This window comes from Nomascus leucogenys, chromosome 18 (genome assembly GCF_006542625.1).
Source record: "Nomascus leucogenys isolate Asia chromosome 18, Asia_NLE_v1, whole genome shotgun sequence".
NCBI classification, from domain to species: domain Eukaryota; kingdom Metazoa; phylum Chordata; class Mammalia; order Primates; family Hylobatidae; genus Nomascus; species Nomascus leucogenys.
This window is the reverse complement of record NC_044398.1, coordinates 70,845,430-70,862,501: the sequence shown is the minus strand read 5'-3', so window position 1 is coordinate 70,862,501 and position 17,072 is coordinate 70,845,430. Positions and strand designations below refer to the sequence as shown.

The following is a 17,072-nucleotide window of genomic DNA, read 5'->3' as shown; positions in this document are numbered from 1 at the left end:
GAGGTGGAGGTTGCAGTGAGCAGAGACACACCACTGCACTCCAGCCTGGGCGAGAAAGCTAGACTCTATCTCAAAAAAAAAAAAAAGTTTTTATTTTTGTTTTAATTGTAAAACAAATGTAATTATGTAAAATATACATAATATAAAACTATTTTAACTGTTTTTTATGTGTATACTTCTATGGCACTAAGTACATTCAAAGTGTTGTACAGCCATTATCACTATCCATTCTCCGAAACTTTTCTTTATTAGAGTTTGAAGCCTGTAAATAAACATTTTCAAGGCTCTACCTGTTATTAAAGCAGTTTAAGTGGAAAAATTGCATGCTTTCCTTTAATTATTTGAGATGTAGTAATCTTTAAAAAATCAGTTGATTACTAAATGCCATTCTCTTTCTTTCCCCTAGTGGAATGAGACCGTGGAGCTTTTTCGTGCTAAGATGCCATTACGGAAACATCGCTGTCATTTCAAGAGCTATGAGCATTGTTTCACAGCGGCCGAAGCTGTGGATTGGCTGCATGAGCTGCTGAGGTGCAGTCAAAACTTCGGCCCTGAAGTGACCCGCAAACAAACGGTCCAGCTGCTAAAAAAATTCCTGAAGAATCACGTTATTGAAGACATCAAGGGAAAATGGGGTCAGGAAGATTTTGAAGACAATCGTCACTTATACAGGTAATGGCACCATGTAAACCTGGAAGGTGAGGAATTGGGGAGATGAGTGAATCTGGTCCAAGTCTGTTGAAGCTTCCTGATGTGTAAGAATTTACCTTGTTCACTGAACAGTGGGTCTAGTTGTGATTTGTTGAGTGGAGAACTGAATGTGTTGCTACAATAAAACCAGTTGGGATTTTTCTTGGCTTCTTAGAGCATACCAGAGCTGTGTTTTGTTGCAGTGATGTTTCAGTAAGGTAATCTTTTCATGCCTTTTGCTCACCTGGGAAGATGGTGGCCATAACTTAGTACTTCTCCTGGAGAATCTGAAATGGTGAAACAGTAGCTCTGGGTTCAGCTTTTCTGAGCAACGGGGATTGGTATATTCAGGAGGTTAGTAGTAAAGTGTGTGCGATCTTTAAACAGCTCAGGGCCCGTGTGAAGAATTATGCTAGAATTCCCTGATGTCTCAGATTAAGCCTGACAATGTGAGTCTGCTTTTCTGCAAACATTTTTGCTCATGTTTCAGTGCTATTTTATCATGTGGACACTTACCACCAGATAATCCAAGGGAAAATGAAGATTGCTCGTCTTGCACTTCACTTCTCACTGCATACTTGGCAGTTTTATTCCTGGAGGTGGAGGGGACCAACCTCAGATTCAGGCGTGGGAGAAGACTAAAGAGGAATGAAGTCACACAGGTCCATAAAGAAATTGTTGAGTTATCTACACAGATTAAAAGAAGGAATGGAGAATATGGACCCTTATTATGTGCTTTCTTTTACTGCAGCTGAAAAATAAGGAGTGTGATTGCAACATATTCAGTGAGGGCATTCCACTGGGACACATGGCTTTGCACAGAGAAAATCTGGCTCTTTCATACCTGAACCATTTCTTTGTCTCCCTCTTGGACTAGCTGCTGAGAAAGGCAGAGCAGGGTGAGTGTCTGTTGTGAGTGCATAGGGTGAAGAATAGACATTGCTGTGCATTAGGATCTAACTTCCTCGGGGAGTTTCATCAGCAGTCTCTTGCGTCCAGATATCAGTATTGTCATCTGGGCAATTAGTCATCTCTCCACTTGGTGGTTAGTTTTGGTGTTGCTGATCCCACTTTTAATTAGGATGTTGGGTAATCTTGGTCTATTCTGAGACCTTAGTACTTAATAGCATCAGGCAGTGGAAATTTTAGCCCTGATTCTACATGCCACACTTTATTGGGAATTCTTAAATGATTATTTCTCTTGGGAAACTTTAATTGCTTGTAGTCCATCAAGATTTAGCTAGAACACTTCTGAAAGATTCTCTGGATGAGTAACTTCCATTCTATTCTATTGTGACCTTAAATTGGGTACCTCCCATCGAGTCCCAGGAGGCTTTCTGAGTCCCAGCAGAGTAAAATAGGAACCGACTACCCAGCACTAACTGCCAGAACATGTTTCACTTCAATATTAAGACTTAACCCTGTATCCCCCTTTAAAAAATAGAGTACACAAGACGGATTAAATTCATCCATTAAATAATTATTTTTTCCTCCAGTTTCTCTAATAGAATACTTGTGAGTCATAAATGGAAAAGTATTTTTTTTTTTTCACCATTTACTACCTGAAAGTTCATTATGGCTTTCCATTTTCCTGAGTGGAAGTTGTGTAAGTTAACCATCGACTTTTGCCAATTACCTAGATTAATCTGGGATGAAATCCTCTTAGACATGCAAATCATTTGTTAAGGTGCCCGTGCCTTGAATTGAGAGTGAGCTAATGAGTGTACAGCCAGCCGTTGCATACATGCAGGCCTCTATTACAGTGCTCCATGAAAGAGCATTTGCTGTCCTACCTGCCATGTCTTAACTGCTTTCCTTGGGCAGAGAGTACTACTGCCAAGTTATGAAAACAGAGGAGGAGAGTATGTATGAGCGAGAGGCAGGTTAGATTTGAAAACAGATGGAGAGTCAATGAAATGTCAAAATCCAGGAACATCCTTCTAAATATCAAGCTTTGTGGAAAGGAGCCTTTAAAAATTTATTTCTTTAATTTATTTAAATTAAATTTTATTAATTTTCAATTTATTTAAATTTTAGTTTAATTTATTTAAATTTTATTACCATATTATAATGGTACATATTTATGGAGTACTGAGTGATATATTGATCTAAGTATGCAATGTGTAGTGACCAAATCTGGGTAGTTAGGATATTTATCACCTCAAACATTTATCATTTTTTTGTGTTGGGAATATTAAAAAAGCCTCTTTTCTAGCTTTTTGAACATATACAATAAATTATTGTTATTCACCTTATAGCGCTACTGAACATTAGTATTTATTCCTCCTATATAACTGTAATTTTGCATCCATTAACCAACTTCTTGTTGTCCTCCTCTCCCCTTACCCCTCCTGGATCTAATAACCATAATTTTATTCTCTGCTTCTATAAGCTCCTTCTTTTAGCTCCCACATGTGAGTGAGATCGTGAATTATTTATCTTTTGGTGCCTGACTTATTTCACTTAACATGTCATCCAGGTTCATCCATGTTGCCATGAATGATAGGATTTCATTCTTTTTTCTTTTTTTAAATGGCTGAGTAGTATCCCATTGTGTATATGTACCACATTTTCCTTATCCATTCATCCATCAGTGGACACTTAGGTTGATTCTATATCTTGGCTATTGTGAATAGTGCTACAATAAACGTAGGGGTACCAATATCTCTTTGATATACGGATTTCCTTTCTTTTGGATAAATACCCAGTAGTGGGATTACTGGATAATATGGTAGTTTTATTTTTAGTTTTTTTGAGAAAACTCCATACTGGTTTTTTTTTTTTTTTAATACTTTAAGTTCTAGGGTACATATGCACAAAGTACAGTTTTGATTATACATGTGCCATGTTGGTTTGCTGCACCCATCAACTCATCATTTACATTAGTTTTTCTCCTAATGCTATCCCTCCCCCAGCCCCCACCCCCCAACAGGCCCTGGTGGTGGTGGTGGTGATGTTCTCTGCCCTGTATCCAAGTGATGTCATTGTTCACTTCCCACCTATGAGTGATAACATGCGGTGTTTGGTTTTCTGTCCTTGTGATAGTTTGCTGAGAATGATGGTTTCCAGCTTCATCCATGTCCTTGCAAAGGACATGAACTCATCCTTTTTTATGGCTGCACAGTATTCGATGGTGTATATGTGCCACATTTTTTTTTTAATTATACTTTAAGTTCTAGGGTACATGTTCACAACATGCAGGTTTGTTACATATGTATACATGTGCCATGCTGGTGTGCCGCACCCATTAACTCATCATTTACATTAGGTATTTCTCCTAATGCTATCCCTCCCCACTCCCCCTGCCCCACGACAGGCCCTGGTGTGTGATGTTCCCCACCCTGTGTTCAAGTGTTCTCATTGTTCATTTCCCACCTATGAGTGAGAACATACAGTGTTTGGTTTTCTATCTTTGTGATAGTTTGCTGAGAATGATGGTTTCTAGCTTCATCCTTGTCCCTACAAAGGACATGAACTCATCCTTTTTAATGGCTGCATAATATTCCATGGTGTATATGTGCCACATTTTCTTTTTCTTTTTTTTTTTTAATTATACTTTAAGTTCTAGGGTACATGTGCACAACATGCAGGTTTGTTACATATGTATACATGTGCCATGTTCGTGTGCTGCACCCATTAACTCATCATTTACATTAGGTGTATCTCCTAATGCTATCCCTCCCGCCTCCCCCTGCCCCACAACAGGCCCCAGTGTGTGATGTTCCTCACCCTGTGTTCAAGTGTTCTCATTGTTCATTTCCCACCTATAAGTGAAAACATGCGGTGTTTGGTTTTCTGTCCTTGGGATAGTTTGCTGAGAATGATGGTTTCCAGCTTCATCCATGTCCCTACAAAGGATATGAACTCATCCTTTTTTATGGCTGCATAGTATTCCATGGTGTATATGTGCCACATTTTCTTAATCCAGTCTATCATTGATGGACATTTGCGTTGGTTCCAAGTCTTTGCTGTTGTGAGTAGTGCCGCAATAAACATACATGTACATGTGTCTTTATAGCAGCATGATTTATAATCCTTTGGGTATATACCCAGTAATGGGATGGCTGGTCAAATGGTATTTCTAGTTCTAGATCCTTGAGGAATTGCCACACTGTCTTCCACAATGGTTGAACTAGTTTACAGTCCCACCAACAGAGTAAAAGCATTCCTGTTTCTCCACATCCTCTCCAGCGTCTGTTGTTTCCTGACTTTTTAATGATCGCCATTCTAACTGATGTGAGATGGTATCTCATTGTGGTTTTGATTTGCATTTCTCTGATGGCCAGTGATGATGAGCATTTTTTCATGTGTCTGTTGGCAGTATAAATGTCTTCTTTTGAGAAGTGTCTGTTCATATCCTTTGCCCACTTTTTGATGAGGTTTTTTTATTTTTTTCTTGTAAATTTGTTTAAGTTCTTTGTACATTCTGGATATTAGCCCTTTGTGAGATGGGTAGATGGCAAAATTTTTCTCCCATTCTGTAGGTTGCCTATTCACTCTGATGGTAGTTTCTTTTGCTGTGCAGAAGCTCTTTAGTTTAATTAGATCCCATTTCTCAATTCTGGCTTTTGTTGCCATTGCTTTTGGTGTTCTAGACATGAAGTCCTTGCCCATGTGTATATCCTGAATGGTATTGCCTAGGTTTTCTTCTAGGGTTTTTATGGTTTTAGGTCATTTAAGTCTTTAATCCATCTTGAATAATTTTTGTATAAGGTATAAGGAAGGGATCCAGTTTCAGCTTTCTACGTATGGCTAGCCAGTTTTCCCAGCACCATTTATTCAATAGGAATCCTTTCCCCATTTCTTGTTTTTGTCAGGTTTGTCAAAGATCGGATGGTTGTAGATGTGTGGTATTATTTCTGAGGCCTCTGTTCTGTTCCATTGGTCTGTATTTCTGTTTTGGTACCAGTACCATGCTGTTTTGATTACTGTAGCCTTGTAGTACAGTTTGAAGTCAGGTAGTGTGATGTCTCCAGCTTTGTTCTTTTGGCTTAGGATTGTCTTGGCAATGCGGGCTCTTTTTTGGTTCCATATGAACTTTAAAATAGTTTTTTCCAATTCTGTGAAGAAAATCATTGGTAGCTTGATGGGGATGGCATTGAATCTATAAATTACCTTGGGCAGTATGGCCATTTTCACTATATTGATTCTTCCTATCCATGAGCATGGAATGTTCTTCCATTTGTTTGTGTCCTCTTTTATTTCGTTGAGCAGTGGTTTGTAATTCTCCTTGAAGAGGTCCTTCACATCCCTGTAAGTTGGATTCCTAGGTATTTTATTCTCTTTGAAGCAATTGTGAGTGGGAGTTCACTCATGATTTAGCTCTCTGTTTGTTATTGGTGTATAGGAATGCTTGTGATTTTTGCACATTGATTTTGTATCCTGAGACTTTGCTGAAGTTGCTTATCAGCTTAAGGAGATTTTGGGCGGAGACAGTGGGGTTTTCTAAATATACAATCATGTCATCTGCAAACAGTGACAATTTGTCTTCCTCTTTTCCTAATTGAATACCTTTTATTTCTTTCTCCTGCCTGATTGCCCTGGCCAGAACTTCCAACACTATGTTGAATAGGAGTGATGAGAGAGGGCATCCTTGTCTTGTGCCAGTTTTCAAAGGGAATGCTTCCAGCTTTTGCCCATTCAGTATGATATTGGCTGTGGGTTTGTCATAAATAGCTCTTATTATTTTGAGATACATCCCATCAGTACCAAATTTATTGAGAGTTTTTAGCATGAAGGGCTGTTGAATTTTGTCAAAGGCCTTTTCTGCATCTATTGAGATAATCATGTGGTTTTTGTTTTTGGTTCTGTTTATATCCTGGATTGCGTTCATTGATTTGTGTATGTTGAACCAGCCTTGCATCCCAGGGATGAGGCCCACTTGATCATGGTGGATAAGCTTTTTGATGTGCTGTTGGATTTGGTTTGCCAGTATTTTATTGAGGATTTTTGCATCGATGTTCATCAGGGATATCGGTGTAAAATTCTTTATTTTTGTTGTGTCTCTGCCAGGCTTTGTTATCAGGATGAAGCTGGCCTCATCAAATGAGTTAGGGAGGATTCCCTCTTTTTCTATTGATTGGAATAGTTTCAGAAGGAATGGTACCAGCTCCTCTTTGTACCTCTGGTAGAATTCGGCTGTGAATCTGTCTGGTCCTGGACTTTTATTGCCTTAATTTCAGAGCCTGTTATTGGTCTATTAAGGGATTCAACTTCTTCCTGGTTTAGTCTTGGGACGGTGTATGTGTCCAGGGATTTATCCATTTCTTCCAGGTTTTCTAGTTTATTTGCGTAGAGGTGTTTATAGTATTCTCTGATGGTAGTTTGTATTTCTGTAGGATTGGTGGTGATATCCCCCTTATCATTTTTTATTGTGTCTATTTGATTCTTCTCTCTTCTTTATTAGTCTTGCTAGCAGTCTATCAATTTTGTTGATCTTTTCAAAAAGCCAGCTCCTGGATTCATTGATTTTTTTGAAGGGTTTTTTGTGTCTCTATTTCCTTCAGTTCTGCTCTGATCTTAGTTATTTCTTGCCTTCTGCTAGCTTTTGAATGTGTTTGCTCTTGCTTCTCTAGTTCTTCTAATTGTGATGTTATGGTGTCCATTTTAGATCTTTCCTGCTTTCTCTTGTGGGCATTTAGTGCTATAAATTTCCCTCTACACACTGCTTTCAGTGTGTCCCAGAGATTCTGGTATGTTGTGTCTTTGTTCTTGTTGGTTTCAAAGAACATCTCTATTTCTGCCTTCATTTCGTTATGTACCCAATAGTCATTCAGGAGCAGGTTGTTCAGTTTCCATGTAGTTGAGCGGTTTTGAGTGAGTTTTTTAATCCTGAGTTCTAGTTTGATTGCACTGTGGTCTGAGAGACAGTTTGTTATAATTTCTGTTCTTTTACATTTGCTGAGGAGTGGTTTACTTCCAACTATGTGGTTAATTTTGGAATAAGTGCCATGTGGTGCTGAGAAGAATGTATATTCTGTTGATTTGGGGTGGAGAGTTCTGTGGATGTCTATTGGGTCCACTTTGTGCAGAGCTGAGTTCACTTCCTGGGTATCCTAGTTAACTTTCTGTCTCATTGATCTGTCTAATGTTGACAGTGGCGTGTTCAAGTCTCCCATTATTATTGTGTGGGAGTCTAAGTCTCTTAGTAGGTCTCTAAGGACTTGCTTTATGAATCTGGGTGCTCCTGTATTGGGTGCATATATATTTAGGATAGTTAGCTCTTCTTGTTGTATTGATCCCTTTACCATTATGTAATGGCCTTCTTTGTCTCTTCTGATCTTTGTTGGTTTAAAGTCTGTCTTATCAGAGACTAGGATTGCAAACCCTGCTTTTTTTTGCTTTCCATTTGCTTGGTAGATCTTCCTCCATCCCTTTATTTTGAGCCTATGTGTGTCTCTGCAAGTAAGATGGGTTTCCTGAATATAGCACACTGATGGGTCTTGACTCTTTATCCAATTTGCTAGTCTGTGTCTTTTAATTGGAGCATTTAGCCCATTTACATTTAAGGTTAATATTGTTATGTGTGAATTTGATACTGTCAGTATGATGTTAGCTGGTTATTTTGCTCATTAGTTGATGCTGTTTCTTCCTAGCTTTGATGGTCTTTACAATTTGGCATGTTTTTGCAGTGGCTGGTACTGGTTGTTCCTTTCCATGTTTAGTGCTTCCTTCAGGAGCTCTTGTAAGGCAGGTCTGGTGGTGACAAAATCTCTCAGCATTTGCTTGTCTGTAAAGGATTTTATTTCTCCTTCACTGATGAAACTTAATTTGGCTGGATATGAAATTCTGAGTTGAAAATTCTTTTCTTTAAGATTTTAGAATATTGGCCCCCACTGTCTTCTGTCTTGTAGAGTTTCTGCCAAGAGATCTGCTGTTAGTCTGATGGGCTTCCCGTTGTGGGTAACCCGACCTTTCTCTCTGGCCACGCTTAACAGTTTTTCCTTCATTTCAACTTTGGTGAATCTAACAGTTACGTGTCTTGGAGTTGCTCTTCTCAAGCAGTATCTTTGTGGCGTTCTCTGTATTTCCTGAATTGAATGTTGGCCTGCCTTGCTAGGTTGGGGAAATTCTCCTGGAATATATCCTGCAGAGTGTTTTCCAACTTGGTTCCATTCTCCCCGTCACTTTCAGGTACACCAGTCAGACGTAGATTTGGTCTTTTCACATAGTCTCATATTTCTTGGAGGCTTTGTTCATTTGTTTTTACTCTTTTTTCTCCAAACTTCTCTTCTCGCTTCATTTCATTCATTTGATCTTCCATTACTGATACCTTTCTTCCAATTGATTGAATCGGCTACTGAAGCTTGTTCATGAGTCACGTAGTTCTCGTGCCATGGTTTTCAGCTCCATCAGGTCATTTAAGGTCTTCTCTACACTGTTTATTCTAGTTAGCCATTTGTCTAATCTTTTTTCAAGGTTTTTAGCTTCTTTGCGATGGGTTCAAACTTCCTCCTTTAGCTCGCAGAAGTTTGTTATTACCGATCTTCTGAAGCCTCTCCACTTGTCAAAGTCATTCTCCATCCAGCTTTGTTCCATTGCTGGCGAGGAGCTGCGTTCCGTTGGAGGAGAAGAGGCGCTCTGATTTTTAGAATTTTCAGCTTTTCTGTTCTGGTTTCTCCTCATCTTTGTGGTTTTTGTCTATCTTTGGTCTTTGATGATGGTGACGTACAGATGGGGTTTTGGTGTGGATGTCCTTTCTGTTGGTTAGTTTTCCTTCTAACAGTCGGGACCCTCAGCTGTAGGTCTGTTGGAGTTTGCTGGAGGTCCACTTCAGACCGTGTTTGCCTGCATATCACCAGCAGAGGCTGCAGAACCGCAAATATTGCAGAATGGAAAATGTTGCTGCCTGGTCGTACCTCTGGAAGCTCTGTCTCAGAGGAGCACCTGGCTGTATGAGGTGTAATTTGGCCCCTACTGGGAGGTACCTCCCAGTTAGGCTACTCAGGGGTCAGGGACCCACTTGAGGAGGCAGTCTGTCCATCCTCAGATCTCAAACTCCATGCTGGGAGAACCACTACTCTCTTCAAAGCTGTCAGACAGGGACGTTTAAATCTGCAGAAGTTTTTGCTGCCTTTTGTTTGGCTATGCCTTGCCTCCAGAAATGGAGTCTACAGAGGCGGGCAGGCGTCAATGAGCTGTGGTGGGCTCCACCCAGTTCGAGCTTCCCAGCTGCTTTGTTTACTTACTCAAACCTTGGCATTGGCGGGCGCCCCTCCCTCAGCCTTGGTAACTCAACAGCTGTAGGTGGAAATGGTAGTATCCTAGTTGTAAAGATTAGGATATTAATAAAGCCAGAATAACTAACTTGTCCAAAGTAATCCAGGTAGTGGTAGAGGAGTCGGGATTTGAAATGAGGTCTTCATCTCTGAAACCTATGCTCTAGTGGTATGCCAGGCTGCCTCTATTTTCACAACATGAGGTTGACTTAGTTTATCAAATATATTAGTAAATGAAAGAGTAAACACACAGAATAAGCAAGAAACATTTGGTGTAATCAACACGTTTATATTCACAAAGTTCTTGTAATGCATTAAGTACTATGTAATACATATTAAATGATGAACTGTCTTCTTCAAGAAGTTCTTCTCAAATAAAGGAGGCAAGGGAAACATAACCTAAATACTTACATAAATATAGCAAAAGAAAGGTGGTTTCCTTTATCTATGAGTTAGAGAAAGCTACCTGAAATATAAGGGTTCTTTTTGTATATTTTGAAGAGAGGGAATTTGCATATATATGTTAGAGAATTTTATAACAAAGATGATGAGTAAAGCCCTTATTTTGGAATGTGTCAAAATGATTTCTAGATTTCAAAAAATGCATGTCATATTTGTTTTGTGAATGCATTTAAATTTGTAAGTTTTTTTTTTTAAAGACTCAAGATGTTCAGTATAGAAAAATTGAAGGGAGGAGTGAATTTTAGTGTATGAGAAAGGAAAGCAAGTTTGTAATATCTGAATGCCTATAATAATAATAATGAGATGTTGCAGAGATGTACTCAGCACTATACTTCTTTCCTGTTAACCAACAGCAATTACTAGAAAGAATTCTGGGTTTGCTGCTGGTGAAAACAATTTTAGATTTCACTAAATGGTGCTCATGGTTGAACCAGATGCTGTTGTCTGTGTCTTAAAGCTTCATGACCCTAAACTTCTAATGGATAAGGAGATTGAATTATACTACTTTATATGTTTATAAGAAATTTTGGTTTATGAAACATTTCTACTTCTGTCATGTCATTTAATCTTTATCATCTCCTCTGATCTTAACAACAATTCTATGAGGTAGACAGGGTACATATTTAATCCTCAACACTTTCCCCTTTAAAATGTCTAAACAAAACACCAAGAATGTTCTAGTTAAAGAAATTCCGTACTTACTGCTTCTGCCCATCTGTGTATGTGAACAATTATGTAATATTATTTAAACCTAACTTAGTGGGTTCTATACAAATAAAAATGTATGTTATGATAATTGTTTTGGATTATTTAATGAGAAAAGTGTTTGTCCTGTTGTAGCCCTTTAGCAGGAAAGGTTTCTCTGGCATGGAGCCTCTACATGGTTCCTGACTTGCTCTCATCACTGGTGCTAGCTCTGGTGGGTGGTTGAACTGGGAAGGTTTTCATGGCTTACAGGTAGAAATTCACTGTCTCAGATGGTGGGGATTGAGATCTAACATGTAGGGACCATTTTCTTTTTATTCTCCTGCCTGTCTCATTCCTTTTTTTCTTTCCTTCTCTTTTTTCTTTTTTGTTTCTACCTCTATGTGTGTCATTCTCATGTTTCAACTTCTCTTTTTCTTCCTCCTTCTCTCTTTCTACTCCTTTTCTCTCATACTTTCTTGTTTTTCTGGCCTATTTCCAAAATACTGATTTTAATTTGAAACTGAAGTTTGTTATGTAGCTATTGCCAGATTTATTGAATAATGTTACTTTCACAGTTCTTAATGTAGAAAGCAGAGGAATCATACTACCCAGTTTTATGGCTTAGTATATAAAGCCACAGAAGTTAACACCATGGTGTTGGTGAAGTGATAGACATATAGATCAGTGGTACAGAATAGAGAGTCCAGAAACAGATACATATAAATATGCCAATAGATTTTTTACAAAGATGTAAATTCTATTTAATGGGAAAAGATGAGTATTTTCAGCAGATTGTGTTGGAATAATTGGGCATCCATCCACGCATATGCCAAAATAAAAAAAGAACCTCAACATAAACTTATACTTCGTACAAAAATTAGTTCAAAGTGGATCATAGATTTAAATATAAAACTATAGAACTTTTAGAAAAACAGGAGAAAAATCTTTGTTTTGGTATTAGGCAAAGAGTTTTTAGACATGACACTAAAAGCACCAAACATAAAGGAAAAATATGATAAATTGGATTTCATCAAAATGAACAATTTTTGCTCTGTGAAAGACATTGGATGAGAGGATGAGAGGACAAGCTACAGATGGGGAAAATATTTGCAAACCACATATGTGACAGTGGAGTGGTATCAAGAATATGTAAAGAACTCATCAACTCAACAGTAAGTAAACAAGCAATCCAATTAAAAAATGAGCAAAAGACTTGAAAAGACATATCACCAAAAGTATGCAGTTAGCAGATGGGCATTTGAAAAGATGTTTAATGTAGTATACATTAGGGTGATGCAAATTAAAGCCCTAGGGAGATACAACTATGTATCTATTAGTATGTTTAAAATAAAAATACTAATGATATCTAGTGCTAGTGAGGATGCAGTCACTGGAAATCTTATACATTGCTGTTGGACACCTAGATTGTTAGTCACTTTAGAATAGTTTCTTTTAAAGTTAATAAGTACATTGACTATATGATTCAGCATTCCTACTCCTGGGTATTTATCCTAGAGAGACAAAAACAATGTTTACACAAAAACTTGTAAGTGAATATTTATAGATTGCCAGTAACTGGAAATAACCTAAACATTCTTCCATGGGTGAATGGATAACTATTGTACATCCATACAGTGTAGCACTGTTGGGTGGGAGAAGGGTGGGACTGTAAAGGGAGAGCAGGAAGGAGCGTTTTTGGCAGTAATGGAATAGTTCTGTTTCTTGATTTTGGTGGTAGATACACAAATGTATACATGTGTTAAACTTGATAGGACTATACACCAAAAAAAAATTTTTTTTTACCATATGCTAATAACTTTCTTAAGCTAGAGATTTGCAAAACCTGTATTTGCACCTCCAGTGAAAGAAACTCAAATTTAAGTTGTTTGAGGGAGGTGGCCCTTAAGTCATTTTCTGTGGCCCTGGGAAAAATTCTTTCATCACTACCCAATAGGTCTTTTGGACCCATTTTAGATACCTCACCTTTAAATTAATGGACTACTTCCTCCCTCTAGTGGACATCTTTTGTTTTTCTAGGAAAGCACAAAACTTGTTAGTGTGATTTTATTTTTCTTTTGTTTTTACTCATTTCATCGTTGTGGGTTGTTCTCCTGTGATTAGTTGGATAAGTTCTTAGCCTTACTGGGCATTGGTTTTCTCAAATATAAACTGACAGGGCAACAAAAACCCTGTCTTTACAAAAGTTAAAAATTTAGTTAGGTAAAGTGGTGGCATGTACCATAGACCAAGCTACTCCAGAGGCTGAGTGGGGCAGACTGCTTGAGTCCCAGAGTTCAAGGGTGCAGTAAGCCATGATCATGCCACTGTACTTCAGCCTGGGTGACAGAGACAGACCTTGTCTCATAAAAAAAAGAAAAAATAAAAAAGAAAAAAAATGACAGGACTAGATCTTTAAGATCCTTTTTAGTTCTAAACTTTTACGTTTCCAGATATGGAGTACCTATCACATGTTTTCCAATCTGTGGCAGTGAAGGATCTAAAAAGGAAATATAACATGATTCTTTATCTGCCTGACTTTATAATCTCTTTTGAGTGTGTGTGTGTGTGTGTCTGTATGAAAAAGATTCTGCTACTTAGCAGAATCAAGACAGTATTTAATTAATTACCTAAAATAACCCATAACAAACAAACATTGGGTTGACATATCTATTTTGTTTGATCAGCATTGTGGTTTAGTCATTAAGTTTTTTCTGTCTCCTTTTTATTTTTAAATTTTGTATATTTTGTGAAGATAATACATTTATGTGGTTCAAAATTTAGAAAGTGCGAAAGGGCATATGCAATGAAAAGCCTTCCTCACATATCCCTCCCCCAGCCACTCAGTTCTCTTTCTCATAGACACTTAACATCATTAACTTCTAGCACAGTGTCTTAATACATTATGAACCGGAAAGTCTTTAGATGGGGCAAACTCACTCCATTGGCCACATTCCCCACCATTTCCCTATAATATTATACCAGACTGTATCATGATTATGTTGTCTGCCTGGCCATTGTAGGAATTGTGTCTGTGATCCAGTTGGTGTGGACTGGAGTGTTTGGAACCTCATGGAACAGGAGGGGGATGGGGAGGAGAAGGAGAAGGGGAAGGAGACCGAGGAAGAGCAGGACTTCAGTCTGGGTCTGCTCAACAGGGCAGGATCTGGATAAAAAGAAGGGATGGGAAGGAAAAGGAAAGATGGCAAGATCAAGGCTGTCAGTCAAAAACACACAAATAAGCTTCCTGGGAGAAAAGGGAGGAGGATGACCCGGCTGGAACAGAAATCTTAGGTCAGGAAATCATGAGGGATACATTTGGTGGAATTTCTTACATTTCTGACTATGGAGTAGGGTTTTATTTCAAAAGGAGAAGTTATTAAAGCGAGGCGTAGTGCCATGCGCCTGTAGTCTTAGCTACTTAGGAGGCTGAAGCTGGAGGATTCCTTAAGCTTGGGATTTTTTTTTTCATTATTATACTTTAAGTTCTAGGGTACACGTGCACAGTGTGCAGGTTTGTTACATATGTATACATGTGCCGTATTGGTGTCCTACAGGATTTTTAAGGCCAGCCTGGGCAACATAGTGAGACCCTGTCTCTTAAAGAAAAAAAAAAAGGCCAGGCGCGGTGGCTGATGCCTGTAATCCCAGCACTTTGGGTGGCTGAGGCAGGCAGATCACGAGGTCAGGAGATCGAGACCATCCTGGCTAACACAGTGAAATCCCATCTTTACTAAAAATACAAAAAAATTGTAGCTGGGCATGGTGGCAGGCGCCTGTCGTCCCAGCTACTCGGGAGGCTGAGGAGGGAGAATGGCGTGAACCCAGGAAGCAGAGCTTGCAGTGAGCCGAGATTGCTCCAGTGCATTCCAGCCTGGGCAACAGAGCAAGACTCTGTCTCAAAACAAAAGAACAAAAAAACAAAAAAAGAAAAAAGAAAAAGAAAAAAACAGAGAAGGCAGCTGCTGTTAGTGTTTTGAGCGGTGATGGAGTCTTTGTTCTAGAACAGAGTTAATTAAATAATAGGGACAGAATAGATTGTAAGGCAGAGAAGCTGGTGAGGCGTTTAAGGTAACTGGTGAAAGCGATATTGCCTAGATGAGAATGCTAACTGTGGGGCTGAAAAGGAAGGAAGGGCCTGTGTTTTATAGGCAAATTTCAGGCTAGACCCTGTAACTGCTCTGTATGTAGTCTATAAGCTTTGTTTGAAGTCTAATTTTTGTTTTTAAACAAAGTTTTAAACATATTGTTCATTAATCTGAAATTGCTATTTACATTTAGAATCTTTGTTAATGTTTAGCATCTGCTTATGGAGGCTTGGAATGTACCTGTAACTATTTTCAAGCCAATGAACAGTTCTTCAAACACACCTGCAGTGTTTAGTGGGTGTCTAAGTCTTTGTGATGGCTTTGTTCCTAGGTAATCGCTCAAGGATTTTGGAGTCCCTGGAGCTGGGTGACTGTCTCAGAGTCTGTACCCACATCTCCCACAAAAGTCAAGAATGAATGCCCAGGTTGTTGTGGGATAATGATGAAAAAAGTATATAGGGACAACTTTGTTGCTGCCAGGCATTTCTTTTCTATTTCTGTTTCTTGCCAAACTCCTTTTCTATTTTGTGGGAATCCCCATTTGTGTGGGTGTTGGTGAGAGGCAGGGCCCTGTGCCCTACAGTGGAAGCCCTCAGGGGTGAGACACTCCTGCTTCCTACCCCTGGCAGTGAGGGCTCAGGCATGTCTTCTCCTTGGCCATTTGTATGTTCCTCCTTAGGACTTTGAATCTTGAATGAGGCATGCAAAGGGGAAGGGACAGCTTAGAATCCTCCTGTGACAGAAGTGGTGGACTGCAGGAGCAAGGACAGAAGTACACAGAGGCACCCAGAGCTACTGGCAGTGGCTTTAGGACCAGATTGTTCCCGGAGCATGAACTCACTTGTGCTTCCTTGTGTGTGTGCTGGGTGGCCTCCTTTTCCCCCTTTGTCTTATACCCCACCCCCAGCCTGTTTCTCCAGCTCTCCAATTGATTTTGTGTTCTATTTGATATCTCCAAATTCCTTTATGGTTAAATCAGCCAGAATGTATTTCTGTTCCTTACAGTTGCAACTAAGAACCCAGATGGATATAACAAGCAATGGCTGTAGAGTGAGCAAGACTGGGGCAGCTTTTTGGGCCTAGGAAATAGCACAGTGACTATTATGTGTATGTGACTGCAACAGATTATTAGGTGTACGCGAAAGCAAAGCAACAGATCAGATTGATCTGTAGCAATCAGAGATATGGGGGATGGATTTGAGTTCAGGATCCTTTGTAGGCACCGAGGCATAGGAGCAGAGTCTACCAAGTATAAGTAGTAGGCCAGTTATATGTGGACCCAAGGTTCAAAGTTATGTATTAAGCTGTTAAGTCAAACTGATTCTGGGGTTATGTTATCACTGCCATCTTTGCAAAAGAACTGGTACATGTAGGTGTGTTAAATAGGATGTTGAAATATACTGCCCTGAGTCATAAAAGGTAATTCCTGGTTATTGATAGACTTTTGTTTTATAATGTCCTTTTTTAGGCTTTTTGGTGATTAACTCATGATAATTTCAAATCCTTGGCTTATTCTTCTATCCTGATCTTTCATTTGGGGTCATAGTTCCTGCTGATTTCTTTATCCTTTCCCTTTATATTTATTTGTTTTAAACACTTGGTCTTACCAACTGGCCTTGAAATTATTATTGTTTTTTTAATATCCTTACTCAGGTTTCTTTGCTGAGAATTCATGATGCCTAGTTATTATCCACTAGTGTTCTTAACCTGTTTATTCCTGAGGTTGCAATTTTTTTGAATTTTTGCAATCAGACCTTGGTGGTGACCTTGAGCAGTAGGATAGAGATGACTCCCACATGCTTAGCATTCCAATAATGGAACACTAGGCATAAATGAGTTTAAATAGGAAATGGAATAAAGGACTCCAGAAATATGAAAGGAGCACAGCTGACTGAAAGCTCCCAATTTACACAGAAGAGAACACTCTTTT

At 38.9% G+C, this 17,072-nt stretch overlaps 1 protein-coding gene across 3 annotated transcripts in view; it reads left to right on the top strand.

The window, feature by feature from the left end:
- The window catches only part of DEPDC1B (DEP domain containing 1B), a 112,823-nt gene that overhangs the window by 12,549 nt on the left and 83,202 nt on the right, over positions 1-17,072 (top strand). For all 3 annotated transcript variants that reach the window (XM_003265969.4, XM_003265968.4, XM_012497109.2), the window contains one exon: positions 407-672. In XM_003265969.4, coding sequence (XP_003266017.2) covers positions 407-672 — 266 coding nt within the window. The remainder of the gene's footprint in view (positions 1-406; positions 673-17,072) is intronic.